At 45.8% G+C, this 18169-nt stretch overlaps 1 protein-coding gene across 1 annotated transcript; it reads left to right on the top strand.

Annotated features, from left to right (window-relative positions):
* The first annotated feature begins 1386 nt into the window (after positions 1-1386).
* LOC112870278 (2'-5'-oligoadenylate synthase-like protein 2) lies at positions 1387-16741 on the top strand. The gene is made up of 6 exons (XM_025933412.2): positions 1387-1788; positions 7775-8063; positions 9291-9466; positions 13730-13971; positions 14458-14599; positions 16076-16741. The coding sequence occupies exons 1-6, from the start codon at positions 1591-1593 to the stop codon at positions 16589-16591; spliced, it is 1563 nt and encodes a 520-aa protein (XP_025789197.2). The 5' UTR covers positions 1387-1590; the 3' UTR covers positions 16592-16741.
* Positions 16742-18169: the final 1428 nt, after the last annotated feature.

Raw genomic sequence — 18169 nt, 5'->3', positions numbered from 1 at the left:
GGCTTAGGGGAAAAGTCGGGGTAAATAAAAGTGCTTTGAGATTGAACTGGGCACCCAGCTGGCTTACTCTTATGGATCAAATGATTACTAACATTAATGTATTGCTTATTAATGTAATGCCAGGCACTATGCTGAGTGCTTTATATGCATAATCACCTGAAATTCTCTCCACTCAGTGAATTCTTCCTTTAGAAGTAGTAAGTAAGAAGAAAATAATAGTGGACTCGAACCCCTTAGAGTAATCTGAGTTGGCAGATTGAATAATAGAAGAGGACAAAGTTCAGGGAATATTAAAATTAATCCCACGTTTGTAAATCTTGATTCTCATTGCACTGTACTGCCTCTTGCTGGAAAACTAGGGGGCTGGAAAAGTAGTAAATGGTTGATCCTGCTACAGATGGGATGCCTTATTTTTTTTTAATTTTTTTTTAATGTTTATTTATTTTTGAGACAGAGAGAGACAGAGCATGAATGGGGGAGGGGCAGAGAGAGAGGGAGACACAGAATCAGAAGCAGGCTCCAGGCTCTGAGCCATCAGCCCAGAGCCCGACGCGGGGCTCGAACTCACCAACCGTGAGATTGTGACCTGAGCTGAAGTCGGATGCTCAACCGACTGAGCCACCCAGGCGCCCCCTTATTTTTTTTAATTAAAATGTGTAAGAATGGAAAAATACTTTCCCTGGACAAGAGGGAATAAGAATGGAAAAAAAAAAAAAAAGAAAAAGAAAAAAGATCCACAGTACCGTGGACACATCAGACCCTGTGTTGCCGACTCTGGGCTTGGCATTTTGCATGCTTTTCTCCCTCCCACAAAACCTGGAGTCAGCTTCTCCTGGTCCCTCACCACACCTTAGCATCCGTATTTCCAAAACCCAGTCTCCTCCTCCTAGTCATGGCTTCCCCAGACGTGCCCCATACCTACGATCTCAATGAATGGCCAAATCTTATCCTTGCCATTAACAAAAAAAAAGAGAAGAAAAATCCTCCTGGCATTTTGTTGGCATTTTGTGGAAGGAGTTTGGATGAGGGTGGCTGTGAATTCATAACACCGACCCCGACAAGTTTTTGCACACCCTGGGGATAAGGGAGACGTTGGCCTGGATGTGAGGAACAAAACGGCAAATGAAGGGTGTGTTTACCTTGGCTCTTAGAAAAGAAAGAGCTCAGTTCATCCTGGGCCTGGCCCTGAGTAGGGAAAGGATTAATAGAGGCAGGGAGAGAGAAAGGACCCTCAAGAAGGCAGCAGCTTCTTGGCGGGGGGCAGGGAAGGCCAGCACACTGGGAAACGCTCAAACTGAGAGTCAGTGAGTGATCTCCAGAGGGCGCTCGGCCCCACACTCAGCCCTTTTTTTCCTGATCTTGTAAAAACAGAAAGAAAATTACAGCTGAGCAGATTCACTTTCGGTTTCCAAACCCAGTGAGCGAGGCCTGGGAAAGAACCGCCTCTGGGGCCGAGGCCGCCCGAGGAGGAGAGGAGGAATGGAATGTGTTCCCCCCGTCCTTTAGCCTTCCGGAGAAAGGCTAGACCCCTTACAGGGCAAGGCAGAAGCCCAGAGAATTTACCCCAAGGGGCAGCCTGGTCCTGTAGAGATGGAGCTCTTCCAGAACCTGTATGAGACCCCCGCAGACATGCTGTCCGCCTTTGTGGAGCGGAGCCTTCAGCCCGAGGGGGACTGGAAGGAGGAAGTGAAGGATGCCTGGCAGAGGATCGAACGTTTCTTCAGGGATCGATGCTTCCATGATGAGCTGGTTCTAGACCAGGAAGTCAGGGTGTTAAAGGTGGTGAAGGTGAGCCAGCGGGAACTTGAGTGGGGGACTTGAATCCCAAGCCCTGCGCTTGGAAATCATGTGACCTTGCGGGAGAGGTTATTTCATCTCTGGAAGCCTCATTACCCCCACCCCCCACCCCGTCTTTAACCTAGATTTGTTATAAGGAATAAATGAGTTAAAGTGTGGGTGTAGCAGGATTCTCACAGAGAGAGTCGTGACACCCAGGCTTTTCTTTACAGGAAGCAACTTTATTCGTGCTGTCACTGATCAGTTGGGTTCGTACTGGAAGAAGTGAGCCCCCAATGCCACGTGGCGTAGTTTTTCATATATTTTTTACTTCTTTGTCTCCCATATATGGTAACACACAAACGTGTAGTCTGGTTGAGTGGTTTCATGTTACAAGGTTGTGAGGGATGTTGTCATATATGCCTATAGCCAGGTTACCTTGAGGTGTTTTTTTCCCCCATAGGGAGGGGACCCTACCGCGTGGACAAGTGCTTTTAAACAGGAAATCATCCTATAAATCTGAAGGATGGTAAGGGATGATGATGATTATTTGAGATCAAGCTGGTTGCCAGGGTGGCAGGAAAAATATGGCTAAGCTTGCTGTCTCTCTCAAAATAAATAAATATTTTTAAAAAAAAATCTACCTAGCAATTAGGAGTACTTAATGGATTAAACGGACTGACCATGTAATTCAACACTCCCTTATATCATGGTTTTTCCTGGAAAGTACTAAATTGTAATACAACTTTTAACATACCACCCTAAGTCAAAAGTGCCTTGACCATCAATCAGGCTAGGTTTTGCTAATTTCGCTAGATGAAAGATATCTATGAACCTAAAAAATAATAATAAAGTAGCCAATTACCTTACCAGCAAAATAAGTTTATTCAGGAAAAACAAAGAATGGCAACTCAACACAGGCCAGCTATGCAAAACCATAATAAGCAAGTCCCACCGCAAAGTAGATGAGGAACTTACCGGAAGGAAGAGGAAGGTGGGAGGGATTGTTCTGAAGGAAAAGCTGGTCAGAGTAATGAGACTTTGTCATTGGCTGAGTTGCAGGGGTAGTCGGTTCCTTGCAGAAAATGCAACATGCATCTTTTGGGGGGGGCGGGGCACTGCAATTGATGTGTCTGTTTACAATTCTGTTGGGGTCTGTAATTGACAATTCCTGCAATTGCTATTGAGTGGTCCCGCTCCTCCTGCTGGCCTCCCCCCTCTGGCCTCAGACCCCATTTTGTGAGGTTTCCCTTAATTTTCATATATCTAAAATTTACTTAAGTAAATCAGGCTTTGCCTTGGAGGTGGTATGGCTGCCAAAGGAAGGACCCGCGGCTTTAAGGAATTTTTTTTTTTTTTAAGGATCTTTAAATAAAGGGTGGAAACCAAAGAGTCAGGGGTGTCACCAGCATAGCATGAGCTTCCAAAATGGAAATCAAGAATTACAAACTCTAGTTAAAAAGATACAAACTTTGCACCGGGCTCTGCCTGTTCCACATAGCTGAACTTCCTGACTTCCTGGAGGGACTGTAATGTATGCTTTCAGGACAGAAAACCAAAAAAAAAAAAAAAAAAAAAAAAAAAAAAAAAACCAGAAATGGGACACATATTCTCTGAAGGGTGGGATTGAAAGTGTTCAAGTATTTTAACATATGTCGCAAAAAGAGCTCTTTCATGAATTTGAAAGTGCTGTGTTTCCATTGGAGATGCACGTTGCATTTTCTACATGCCATTTATGTTACTTCGAATACCCCTGCCCTGAAGTTCCCATCCTCACTTTTAGGGCTATGTGTCAAGTGGAGACTATTTGAAGAAGAAGAAGAAAAAAATCACTTTCCCTTTCCCTCTTGTTCTCTCAATGATCTTTATTTCCAGAAGTTTCAATACTCCTGGAATAACTATGTCCCAAGTATTTTGAGCTGTATCAGAAATGCCTAGAACGAATGTTTACGGAGTTAAACGCCCTGTTTGGATAAACACTGGTAAACCAGCAGCTGCAAAAAGGACACACGTTGGTAACGAATGTTTCTGTTTCTATGTGAGGAGGAAGGAAGAGGTTACATTGCACCAATTCAACACTTCCTTCTGGACCTTGTTAAGCACTAGACTTCTAAGTTGCATCTAGTTTTCCTGATTCCGTCTATCTATACGGTGGGGAGAGTACTGTGACTTTCTTGAGTTAAATGTACGGATACCATTGGATTTCCTACCATGAGTGATCTAGAGAGTCTTCTGGGACCAGCAGTAACTTTTGCAAAGATACCCCCTGCAGTGCTTGATCACGGCCATCCTTTGACATCTATATTCTTCCTTGTACTATTCTGTTTCCTCAGGTCAAGGAACCCAGTGCCAAAATCAAGGCTACATGGGAACCTGAGATCAAAATTACCTCATAATTTTTAAAAAAAATTTTTTCACATTTATTTATTTTTGAGACAGAGCTTGCACAGGGGAGGGGCAGAGAAAGGGAGACAGAATCTGAAGCAGGCTCCAGGCTCTGAACTGTCAGCACAGAGCCCAATGTGGGGCTCGAACCTGTGAACCTCAAGATCATGACCTGAGCTGAAGTCGGTTACTTAACCATCTGAGCCACCCAGGCGCCCCAGCCTCATGTGATTTATTTTTTTTTAATTTTTTTTTAATGTTTATTTATTTTTGAGACAGAGAGAGACAGAGCATGAGCAGGGAAGGGGCAGAGAGAGAGGGAGACACAGAATCCGAAGCAGGCTCCAGGCTCTGAGCTGTCAGCATAGAGCCCGACGTGGGGCTCGAACTCAAGAACTCTGAGATCATGACCTGAGCTGAAGTCGGCCACTTAACCATCTGAGCCACCCAGGCGCCCCAGCCTCATATGATTTAAAAAAAAAAAAAAAAAAAAAAAAAAAAAAAAAAAAATTTTTTTTTTTTTTAAGATTTATTTATTTTTGGTAGAGAGAGACAGAGCACAAGTGGGGGAGGGGCAGAGAGAGAAGGAGGCATGGAATCAGAAGCAGCCTCCAGGCTCGGAGCTGTCAACACAGAGCCGGACAAGGGGCTCGAACTCACTGGCTCAAACTCACAAACCGTGAGATCATGACCTGAGCCTAAGTCAGATGCTTAACCGACTGAGCCACCCAGGCGCCCCTCATGATTTTTTTTAACGTTTATTTTTGAGAGAAAGAGAGAGAGACAGCGCGCGAGCAGGAGAAGGGCAGAGAGTGAGAGAGTGAGACACAGAATCTGAAGCAGGCTCCAAGCTGTCAGCACAGAGCCTGATGTGGGGCTCGAACCCACGAACCGCGAGATCATGACCTGAGCTGAGGTCGGACGCTTAACCGACTGAGCCACCCAGGCGCCCCGTGATTTTTAAAAATTATACAAGTAATTTCTGGCACCAACCCAGATGAAGTAAGGCTCTTACAAACTCTCACACAAATTATAGCTAAAACTCTGGGCAGACATCAAAAAACAAGTGTTTAAGAACTCTGAAAAGTAAACAACATTAGGCAGATTTGGGACCGAAGTCAAAACTCAAATAACAACCTATAACAAAGGTGGTTATAGTGGAGCAAACTAGCAGTACATGGAACAACATGGATGGATGTCAAAAGCACTGTGCTCAGTGAAAACAAAAAGCTGGCTTCTAAAAAGTCCCATACAGTACAATTGCCTTTGTGTCCTTCTTGAAATGACAGCATTATGGAAATGGAAAACAAATTAGTGGTTTCTAGGGTTTAGAGATGGGGGGGCAGGTGGTTAGGTCTCTAAAAGAGCAGAAGGAGGAAATACAATGAGATAGTTCTGTATCCTGATTTCAGTGGTGATTGTAGGAATCTACGCATGCATAAAATGTCTTAGAACTATATGCCTTGCATCGATGTTGATTTCCTGGCTATATTTAGATAAGGTGTGATCGTTGGGAGGAAACTGCAGACCTGTCTAAACTATTTTCCTGCATACCTGTAGTTATTTCAAAATAAAAATCAATTATTGTGCGGGGGAGAAGGGCCAGCCCCCTTCCCTGCCTACTGAAAGAGACCCCCAGATCCCCCTTCCTCAGAGGACATGTTCATTTCAGCGCTGTTTACCCAGCCAAGGAGCAGAGACAGCCCCTCAGACGTAGCAACAACCCCCGGAATTTGGGAGTCTTTATTTTTCTTTTAATGTTTATGTATTTATTTTTGAGAGAGCGATAGAGGGTGAGTAGAGGAGGAGCAGAGAGGCCGACAGAATCCCAAGCAGGCTCCACGCGTTCAGGACAGAGCTCGACGTGTGGCTCAAACCCACAAACCATGAGATCATGACCTGAGCCGAAACCAAGAGTCAGACGCTTAACCGACTGAGCCACCCAAGCTCCCCGAAATTTGAGTCTTTAAAAATAACATTCCCCAGGACAGGGGAACAAATAAATAAACTTTATTTAAATATATATATATTTATACATAAGTGTGTGTGTGTGTATATATATATATATATATATACACATACGTAAGTATATATATACATAAGTGTGTATATATATATATATATATATATATATATATATATATAAACTTAACAACATATATAACATTCCATAGGACAGTGGCTGCCTTTCCACACTTTGGCAGAAGAGGACACATTATCTCCTTCTCTTGTTGAGGTTTCTTTTGACCAAATATTAAGAACATGTAGTTTTCTAGTTCATTCCCCGCAACTGCATCGGCACTAAGTAGGGGGAAAGGACAAGGCAAGAGGAAGATCATTTGCAGGTGAACTAAGGGCAGGCAGGACTTTCCGTCCTCAGTCCCCCTCCAGTAGGGGGACCCCACCTCACTTTGTACCGGGATTTCGATGCTTGTCCATGACATCTGAATTCCTTTTCCCTGCTTCTTTCTTTTCCAGGAAAGATTTACTTAAAAAACAATTTTTTTTAATGTTTATTTAATTTTGAGAGAGACAGACTGACAAACAGAGCGTGAGTGGGGGAGAGGCAGAGAGAGAGGTGGGGGGAGACGCAGAATCTGAAGCGGGCTTCAGGCTCTGAGCTGTCAGTACAGAGTCTGATGCAGGGCTCGAACTAACAAACGGCGACATCGTGAGGCGCCCCCAGAAGGAGAGATTTGCGATGCATCTTTCAAGGCTACTGCTGTGCCTTGTTCTATGAACACATATGTTACCTACACACTGGAATTTCCAGCATCCCTGCATACCCACACATCCGCACACACAAAGTCCAAAAAATGTATTTGTGCATACGCACACAAAACATATGTACAAAATACGTACGTACAAGTATGGTTGCCTAGGCCAGAGCTGTCCAATAGAACTTTCCCAGTGATGGAAATGTTCTACACATGTGCCCCCCAATGTAATCATCACTCTCTGTGGGCGGCTGTTGAGCACCTGAAGTGAGGCTGGTGTGACTATGAAACTGAATTTATAAATTTCATTTCATTTAAATTTAAGTAGCCACAGGGGCACCCGGGTGGCTCAGTTGGTTGAGCGTCTGACTTCGGCTCAGGTCATGATCTCACAGTTGGTGGGTTTGAGCCCCACATCGTCGGGCTCTGTGCTGACAGCTCAGAGCCTGGAGCCTGCTTCGGATTCTGTGTCTCCCTCTCTCTCTCTGCCCCCCCCCACTCATACTCTGTCTCTCAAAAATAAACATACATTAAATTTAAGTAGCCACATGTGGCTCTTGGCTACCATGTTGGACGGCACGCAGTTAGGCATCGAACATCTCTGGAATGAGCTAGAAGAAGCTGGTAACTGTGGGGGCCTCTGCAGAAGGAGCTTAGGGCCTGAGGTACAGGAGGGTTTTACGTTTCCTTTATATTCTTTGAACTGTTTATCATGTACTTAATTTTTCTAAATGAATGAAAAGACGTGGTCGGCAAAGGCCACCACGTACGGAGGAAACCAGGAGCTCCTTTTGGTACCCATGTAAACAGCCTAACATGAGGCCCCTGGCTTCACCCCAGCCTCAAAGCTTCAGTCCCCAGGGGAGGTGAAGCTCCAACATTACTGTCCTCCCCAGGGTGGATCCTCCGGGAAGGGAACGACACTGAACTACACCTCCGACGTGGACTTGGTCTTGTTCCTGAGCTGCTTCCCCAGCTTCCAAGACCAGGCAGAACACCGTGCATCTGTCATCAGTTTCATCGAGAAGAGACTGACTCAGTATGGCAGGAGCCTGGCCTACAGCATCACCATGGTCCCGCAGAGAGAGACGACCAGGGTCCCCCGCTCCCTGTCCTTCCACGTCCAGGCCAGGAAGAACAGTGAAGCCATTGGAGTGGATGTGCTCCCAGCCTATGACGCTCTAAGTAAAGACAACAGTGGGGCGGGGCCAGAGAAACTAGGCAGGGGCCCTCCACCAACCTGGCCTTGGGGGAGGTTTGGGAAAGTGGAAGCCAGAGTGGGGAGAGTGGAGTTTGCCTTTTTTTTCCCTGAAGGGCTGGGACTGGAGCTATACCTTGAAGATTAATTCCTTCCATAAACTCATGTGTTTCCATGTCCCGCTGCCGGGGAGCTAGGGAACTTCTGGATTCCCGCCCAACCCAGGGAGGAGACTCTTCTCTGACCTTCTGGGAAACAACAGGGCAAGTAGGCACTTCAGGGTCTTTGGAGTTAGCTTGGAATCTTTTTGTTCATGTTTCTTTATTTTTGACAGAGAGAGCATGAGCAGGGGAGGGGCAGAGAGAGGGGGGGACAGAAGATCCCAAGAGGGCTCTGCACTGATAGCAGAAGCCCGACACAGGGTTCGAACTCACGAACCATGAGATCATGACCTGAGCCAAAGCCGGTCTCTCAACCAACCGAGCCACCCAGGCGCCTCTAGGTCGGAATCATTCTTAAAGACAGGGCTCTTGGGGCATCTGGGTGGCTCATGGGTTAAGTGGCCAACTCTTGATTTTGGCTCAGGTCATGATCTCACGGTTTGTGAGATCGAGCCCCAAGTCAGACTGTGTGCTGACAGTGTGGAGCCTGCTTGGGATTCTCTCTCTACCTCTCTCTCTGTCCACACACTCGCAAGTGTGTGCTCTCCCTCTCTCAAAATAAATAAATAAACTTAAAAAAACAAACAAACCAGGGCTCTTAGTGTCTTCAAATTTTGGCACTGAGACTTACTAACTATACGACCTTGAGCAAGCTGTCTAACACCTCCAAGACTCAATATACCAGCCTGCCAAATGGCATAATGTCAGGTTGAACCATAGGAAATTGGCCACATTTGACCATGCTTGAGCCTCAAAAAGGGCACTCCCTATGGGTCCACTTAATTTTACCTGCTGCATGGAGCTGTTCTAAGGATTCCGTGAGCTTAACCCAGTGTCTGACTCATGCTAAGTCTTTGGTCAATGGGAGTTCTTTAAAATCTATGTGACTTTTGAGGGGGCCGCCAAACCCTCTAAGCTTCCATTGGAAAATGGGAAACATAATGCTGTTTGTGCAGGAGACAATTCATGTCCACTGGATACCTCGTGGTTTTATTTCCCATCTTCCTCTCCTCAAAGAGTGGATTTTCTCACACAGGTTCTTTTGTCTCCCAGGAAATTTTTGCCCGGACTCGAAACCATCTCCGGAAATCTATGAAGATTTGATAACCAGTGGCGGCCACCCTGGGGAGTTCTCGCCAAGCTTCACAGAGTTGCAGAGGCACTTTGTGAAAAGTCGCCCTGTCAAGCTGAAGAACCTTCTGCGACTGATGAAACATTGGTACCTGCAGGTGTGGGGCTGGGCTACCGGGCTGGGAGGTGCAGGGACAACAAGGAGGGCAGGTGCACGCTAACATTTTTTTTTTTTAAGAGAAAAAAATGGAAACAAGCCATCTCAAAATAGAGCTAAATAGGGACGCCTGGGTGACTCAGTCGATTAAGCGTCCGACTTCGCCTCAGGTCACCATCTTGTAGTTCGTGAGTTCGAGCCCCACATTGGGCTCTGTGCCCGCAGCTCAGAGCCTGGAGCCTGCCTCGGATTCTGTGTCTCCCTCTCTCTCTCTGCCCCTCCCCGCCTCCGTCTCGCAAAAAACAAATAAATACTTTTAAAAATTTTTAAAAAAGGAATAGAGCTAAATAGTGTAGGCAGGTGATGTAATTGGAAACTGAATTGTAGGGAGTTGGACAGCATTTTGCATTATTGTGGCTATTCTTTGTTGTTGCTCTATTCTGTTAACTTTTTTTTTTTTTTTTTACATCCAAGTTAGTTAGCATATAGTGCAACAATGATTCCAGGAGTAGATTCCTTAATGCCTCTTACCCATTTAGCCCATCCCCCCTCCCACAATCCCTCCCATAACCCTCTGTTTGTTCTCCATATTTAAGAGTCTCTTCTGTTTTGTCCCCTTCCCTGTTTTTAGATTATTTTTGTTTCCCTTCCCTTATGTTCATCTGTTTTGTCTCTTAAAGTCCTCATATGAGTGAAGTCATATGATTTTAGTCTTTGTCTGACTAATTTCACTTAGCATCATACCCTCCAGTTCCATCCACGTAGTTGCAAATGGCAAGATTTCATTCTTTTTGATTGCCGACTAATACCCCATTGTACATATATACCACATCTTCTTTATCCACTCATCCATCGATGGACATTTGGGCTCTTTCCATACTTTGGCTATTGTCGATAGTGCTGCTATAAACATGGGGGTGCACGTGCTCCTTCAAAACAGCACACCTGTATCCCTTGGATAAATACCTAGTAGTGCAATTGCTGGGTCGTAGGGTAGGTCTATTTTTAGTTTTTTGAGGATCCTCCATACTGTTTTCCAGAGTGGCTGCACCAGCTTGCATTCCCACCAACAATGCAAAAGACATCCTCTTTCTCTGCATCCCCGCCAACATCTGTTGTTGCCAGAGTTGGTAATGTTAGCCGTTCTGACAGGTGTGAGGTGGTGTCTCATTGTGGTTTTGATTTGCGTTTCCCTGATGATGAGTGACGTTGAGCATCTTTTCATGTGTCTGTTAGCCATCTGGATGTCTTCTTTGGAGAAGTGTCTATTCATGTCTTTTGCCCATTTCTTCACTGGATTATTTGCTTTTTGGGTGTTGAGTTTGATAAGTTCTTTATCTGATATGTCGTTTGCAATTATCTTCTCCCATTCCGTCAGTTGCTTTTTAGTTTTGCTGATTGTTGCCTTCTCTGTGCAGATATTCTCTTAACTTCTAACGCACCGTGCCTTGGTCACAGCCTCTTGGTTTCTCAAGGACAGTTAAATGGTTCCTGACATGCACAAATATGATTTTCCACAGGCTTCAGACCTCAGGCATTTCATACAACAGTAAGAAGAAAGCTACCATGTATCAACCTTTTTTTTTTTTAATTTTTTTTTAACGTTTATTCATTTTTTGAGAGACAGAGAGAGACAGAGTGCGTGCAGGGGAGGGGCGGAGAGAGAGGGAGACACAGAATCCGAAGCAGGCTCCAGGCTCTGAGCTGTCAGCACAGAGCCCGACGCGGGGCTCAAACCCACAAACCGTGAGATCATGACCTGAGCCAAAGTCAGACGCTTCACTGACTGAGCCACCTAGGCGCCCCGCTGTGTATCAACCATTAATTGTCTGCCGTGGTCTATGCTGAGTGCTCTGCATATTTTTTTCTCAGTCTTTCCAACAGCACTGTAATGTATGTATTTTTCATCAGCCCCATTTCGGGGATGAAAAAGCCAAGGCTCAAGGGCTAAAGTTGGGCTGAGATTTGAACACAAAGGTGCCTGCCTGTGTGCTCTTAATCAACAATGCCACCTGGCTTTTTACAATAATAATTTATTTCATGGGGTTCCTGGGTGGCTCAGTCGGTTAAGCGTCCAGCTCTTGATCTCTGCTCAGGTCATGATCTCATGGTTCATGGGTTTGAGCCTCGCATCAGGCTCTGCACTGGCAGTGTAGGGGGTGCTTAGGATTCTCTCTCCCTCTCTCTCTGCTCTTCCCCCGCTCTCTCACTCTCTCTCTCTTTCAAAATAAATTAAAAACATTTAAAATAATAATAATAATAATAATAATTTTTTTCGTAATCATAATTTTCATAATAACAATTATTTTTTCTGATTATTTGTATGCTACATTGGGCTCATGAAAAATTCAAGTGATGAAAAAAAAGCATAAGAGAGAAGGCAAAATTTACATGAAATGCGGGGTGCTTGGGTGGCTCAGATGGTTGAGTGTCCGACCTCGGCTCAGGTCATGGTCTCACAGTTCCTGGGTTTGAGCCCCACATCGGGCTCTGTGCTGTCAGCTCAAAGCCTTGAGCCTGCTTCAGATTCTGTGTGTTTCTCTTTGCCCCTCCCCCACTCATGCTCTGTCTCTGTCTCAAAAATATATAAACATTAAAAAATAATCTGTTAAATTTACATGAGATGCGTGAGATGATACTAATAACATTTTTGGAGACTATGCCTTACGCCCTTTTTGTATCTGTGTTCACACAGCTCATGCCTGGAGCTTACTTAAGTGGAATCCTATCACGTGTACTCTTTCTATGGTACACTCTTTACAAAAACGCATTTGCTGGGGCGCCTGGGTGGCTCAGTCGGTTAAGTGTCCGACTTCAGCTCAGGTCATGATCTCGCGGTCCGTGAGTTCGAGCCCCGCGTCGGGCTCTGGGCTGATGGCTCAGAGCCTGGAGCCTGCTTCCGATTCTGTGTCTCCCTCTCTCTCTCTGCTCCTCCCCCATTCATTCTCTGTCTCTCTCTGTCTCAAAAATTAATAAACTTAAAAAAAAAAAACGCATTTGCTTACGGACCTTTGGAGTTGAACTTTGGGGACTTAACCTGTTCATGTATTTTGCATCTTCTCCCATGGGGACATTTTCTTATCAATGGAAAGACCTTTTTGTAAATATTTACCATCATTTCTCATGTGTTGCAAATATTTTTACCAATTGACCGCTCCTCTATGGACCTTAGTTATCGTATCTTTGACAATACAATTGTTTCTAATTTTTAAACTACACAAACAGGGCTGACTTTTCTGGGTTGTAGTTTTTCTATCTTGCTGGCAGTGTGTAGGTGGTCTTTTAATTTTCTTCTAATATGTCTCATATACATTTTTACTCCATTTGCAATCTATTTTGGTATTTGGTGTGACAGTGGGATCGTCTTTATTTTCTTCCAAATTGGCTGACAAGTCGCGCCAGCATCATTTGTTGGATTATGCATTTTTTTCCCATTGTTCATCACCCTTACCGGTTGTTAAATTTCTGTATCCACTGGGCACTCTGTTCTGTTACACTTGGCTACGGTTTATACTGACACCAAAAACACACCATTTGGGGGACAACTGCTTTCTAAGTCATATCTGAGAAAACAAATACCAACCTCTCTGTTTTTCTTTTTCATAATTTTCTTGGGTCTCCTAAGCATTTATTCCTGAATTTGAATCTTAAGATCATTTTTCTCCCACTAAAAAACACCAGTGGGATGCTAATTGTAATTACAATAAATTTCTAAATTAATTTTTGAGGCACTGAAAATTTCCCATGATTACACCTTCTCCATCTTTCAGTTTGTGTTTTCAGTGTGTCGATGTGTTTTTGTTTTTAATTAGCTTCCATATACACTATATTATATTGCCTCCCCCATTCCGACTCACTGGCCCAGAAGGTCCATGAGAGGACTCGGTTTCCTCTTTCGTTGAAATTTTGATGGCCCCAGGACATAATCCATCTAGAGCCCAAGCTGCTGGGCTCATTTCAGATTTCATGGATGTGCTACATAATCCAGATGTAAAATGGAGTTGACAAAATAGTTATTTTATTTCTTTATTTTTATGCAAGCTCTATACCCAACATGGGGCTTGAACTCACAACCCTAAGATCAAGAGTCAATGCTCCACTGGTTGACCCAGCCAGGCACCCCTGAAGTTGACAGAATATTACTGGGACCTGGAAACAGAACTGGAAACTCCCAGTTGCCAGGGTAGCAATCTCAAAACCATTCTCTCTGTCTCTCTCCCTCCCTCCCTCTCTCTTTCCCTCTCCCCACCCCTCAACCCTGCAGTACTTGAAACCTAAATATCGAAACAAAGCATTGCCCGCAAAATACGCGCTGGAGCTACTGACCATCTACGCCTGGGAAATAGGTACAGATGAAAGTGAGAACTTCAACCTGGATGAAGGGTTTAGAGCCGTGATGGAACTCCTCATAGATTATGAAGACATCTGCGTCTATTGGACCAAGTACTATGATTTCCAAAATGAGACTGTCAGAATCTACATCAAACAACAGTTGAAGGAATGCAGGTGAGTATTACTTTCAGCTGCAAGGAATAGAAAGCCCAACTCATGCGAGTTTCAAAATAAGGGGAACTTACTGGCTTTTGTAACTGAGAAGTCCAAAGATGAATGAAGCTTCAGGTGTGATGTGATCCAGATGTTCACTATGTCCTCAGGGTCCCATTCTGTGAAATCTGCCCTTCCCGGGGGGGGGGGGGGGTTACCTTGGAATTCAGGCTCATCTCTTCATGACTTCCCTCTTTTCTAGTCTTCTCATCTGAACTCCTCCCTTCCACTGCAAGAGGGAGTACACCTTTGTCCTAGGATTCTAAACAGAATCCCCGAGGCTCACTCTGATGGGGTTACAATTTGTAACCTAATCCAATCACGAACCGAGAACTTGAGCTTGCAGGAAGGCTTCCCTTCACACAAGCATGTACGATCCCATAGACTTGAGTGACAGAGGCCAGGATCCTAAGTGTGATGGAGATCCACTCCCTTTCTCTCTCCCAGGCCAGTGATCCTGGACCCAGCTGACCCTACCAACAACCTGGGAAAGGAAAAGAGATGGGACCTGGTGGCCAAAGAGGCTGCTCACTGCCTGAGGCAGGCCTGCTGTAGGAATGAAGACCCCAGCCAGGGCTGGCATGTACAGGTACAGTCACTGTCCCCAACCCCCAGTCATGATTCAATGATGACCGCATGTCAACTCCCCCAAGAATCCCCTCAAGGGGCACCTGGGTGGCTCAGGTCATGATCTTGCGGTTCATGAGTTTGAGCCCCTCTGAGCTGTCAGCACAGAGCCTGGAGCCTACTTCTGATTCTGTGTCTCTGTCTGCCCCTCCCCTGCTTGCACTCTGTCTCTGTCTCTCTCTCAAAAACAAATAAGCATTTAAAAGAGAGAGAGAGAGAGAGAGAGAGGGTTCAGGGCACCCGGGTGGCTTAGTCGGTTAAGCGTCCAACTCTTGGTTTCAGCTCAAGTCACGATGTCACCGTTCATGAGTTCAAGCCCCACATCGGGCTCCGTGCTGACAATGCAGAGCCTGCTAGGGATTCTCTCTCTCCCTCTCTCTGTCCCTCCCCCACTCACTGTCTCTATCTCTCTCCAAATAAGTTAATACGTTTAAAAAATTTTTTAACGTTCATAAAAAAGAAAAAAAATGTAAAAAAAAGAAAGAGAAAGAGACTTAATAGACGCAACCAAGACAGTCAGTGAGGAACACAGGATTTGACCACAGACAACCATACCAGTGGTGAAGGCCCCTGGGCACAGCTTTTCCTGCACCATCATAGCAGTCTTGGGTCTGAACACTACATAGGAATCCAGGCTTCAAAGCCCCGGACTATTAGCTCATCTGAGAGCTAATCTCCCCAACCTGCCACTCCCAGAGAAATCTTGTTGCCCCTCCCACATGTCACATCCCTCGGAAAGTTCTGAGGCTGGCCTCAAAGGCAGATCTGCGTAACCATATAACATAAAGTCCAAACCAGGATATTTTTGAGCAGGAGATGGGGTGAGGCTAATTATGCCAGGACAAGGCACATACACCTGGACTGCCCTAGACCAACAGGAACATCGGGTCACCCTGGATTAACAGCTGCGTCATGCATGATGCAGTGAATGAAAGTACCGTAGTTTTTATGACCACTACCCCCCCTACTGAAAGATTCTTTAGGCTGCTCCCAGACTTTTGCCATCACAGTGAATATCCTTGAACATATGGCCCAGTGCCTGACATCTGTTAGGTTATTTAACCTAGAACAACCCTATGATGCACCTGTGGGGTAGGCGCAAATGTTATCCCCGTGTGACAGGTGGGGACTCTGAATAACGCCACACAGGAGGAGTGGCTCTTTGGAGAACGGTTGCCACTTGTTACTCTGATCAGGGTGAGTCACAGGACAGAGGGTGATCCAGTGGTCCTGTCAGCCTAGGGCGACCGAATGTTCTGTTTTGCCTGGGACAGTCCCCGTTTATACCCGTTGGCTGTGATAATCATCGATAGTCCCTTTTTCTACTCCCAAGTGTCTTGGTAGGCGATACATCATATCATCGGTAGACAAGAAGGAGGATTTGGAGGCAACAGCCATGACCATCACATATCCTTGTCTGCTCCTCCTTCCCTTCCAGCCAGCAAGAGAGGTCCAGGTGATGGTGAAAAAGACAGGAGAGGAGGCCTGGATATTGTCGGTGGACCCCTACAGTCCCATCTGGAAGATGAAAACGGAGATCAGGAGGACGTTTGGCCTCAGAGGACAACAGCGTCTCTCCTTCCAGGAGCCGGGAGGGGAACGGCAGCTGCTCAGTAGCCAGCGGACGTTAGCCCATTACGGGATCTTCTCTAAGGTTAGCATCCGGGTGCTGGAGACCTTCCCTCCCGAGATCCAGGTCTTCGTGAAGAACTCTAGCGGCCAGAGCAAGCCTTATGCCATCCACCCTGACGACTCTATCTATGCCTTGAAAGAGAAGATTGAGGAGGCTGAAGGACCTTACGTGGAGGATCAGATACTAAAGTTCCAGAATCGGAAACTGAGGAATCACTGCAGTCTCTCAGACCTGCAGATCAAAGACTGTGACACCATCATGCTCATTAGGAGAAGCCACAGGCCCCTAGGAGTGCCCACGGTCGGGTTGTACATGATATAGACTTCTATGGCCCTCTTCCCCCACCCACCCCCTTCTACCCAGGCCACTGTGATTTTCTGAAGCATAAATATGAATAGACCCTTCCCCTGCGTGAAGTCCTCCAATGGCCCTATTACCTATGTAATAAAGTTCAAGTTCTTTTGCTTGGCATTCAAGGTCCTTGACAATTTAGCCCTTGCTTACCTCTTAATCTCGCCTCACCACTCTCAAAACACACCAGATGTGCCCAAACCCTTGCATCTCCAGAGCACTGAATGCCGGATCATACCTCCATGACTGTGAATCAACTATTCCTTTCCCCATGCTTTCGTCTTTCAACACGCACATCTCTAAGTCAATCTCCAAGTATGGACCCCAGACCAGCAGAATTGGCATATCCCCTGGGAACATCTTAGAAATGAGATTTCTCAACAACTATGTCGGATTCACCCAAGTCAGTTCTTGGTGGTGGGACTCCGCCATCTGTGTCTCAACAAGCCTTCCAAGTCATTTTCTGCCCCTACACCCAGGTCAGACCTTCCGTGAAAGCACTTGGGACCCTCATTGTGTTCCCATGTGGGGATCATAAGTCTCCCTGATTTAAAGAGACTTGACAAGAGCCTTATTCCTGTGTCCCCGTGGTCTAGAATGCTGCTGGCCTGATGTACATGTTCAGCACGTACTTGCTGAACAAACAAACGAACCAAAGAATGACTTTGAATTCTTCCCTATTATCTTCCTGACGGTCTCAAGCCAGTTCTGTTTTGGAGGCCACATGGTTTGGAATGCTCCCCCACCCGTCCCCCAGCTGCGTCTCATTCTTTGAGATTGCCCATTCTCCCCCATACAAGCCCGGTGCTGGAGTCGTAGACCATTCCATGCTCCTACCCAATAGCTTCACTCATCTGTCCAAACCTAACCACCCAAAGGAATCAGCTGACCCAGCATAGAATCTATCTATTGGCTTTACTTCGCCTATCAGATTTTGAGTCCTGGTGGGTGGGACCAGTTCCCAGTATAGTTAAATAAGGGTGAACATCTAAGCAGAAATGCAATCGGAACAGATCAGCCTCAGCTCAAGTCTACAGGTGAGTAAAAAGACACCCCTCCACACAGACAATGGAGCACTGGAGCCACGCATAGCAAGAGAGAATCCAAAGTCCTTACACAGCCCCAGGGAGAGACACTGCGGGGGGGGGGGCTGTTAGACCTGCCCTTTTAAAAAAATCGGGCGCCTGGGTGGCTCAGTCGGTTGAGCGTCCGACTTCGGCTCAGGTCATGATCTCACAGTTCGTGGGTTCGAGCCCCGCGTCGGGCTCTGTGCTGACAGCTCAGAGCCTGGAGCCTGTTTCAGATGCTGTGTCTCCCTCTCTCTCTGCCCCTCCCCCACTTGCACTCTGTCTCTCTCTGTCTCAAAAATAAATAAACATTAAAAAAAAAAATCAAATCCCCCCCAACCTTTCATCAGTCTAAATTAAGCAGATCACAGCAGATCAGGTGTGCCCCAAAGCCTTGACTAAGATCTGCTTCTGCAGCTCAGTAAAATTCTTTTTCTCTGTTCTTCACTAAATTCATAGTTCCATGCGTCGACATGGCATT

This window comes from Puma concolor, chromosome D3, assembly GCF_028749965.1.
Source record: "Puma concolor isolate L17-30 chromosome D3, mPumCon1.1.hap2, whole genome shotgun sequence".
Taxonomy (NCBI): Eukaryota; Metazoa; Chordata; class Mammalia; order Carnivora; family Felidae; genus Puma; species Puma concolor.
Note: the sequence above shows the minus strand (reverse complement) of the source record. Positions and strands in the feature narration are given on the sequence as shown.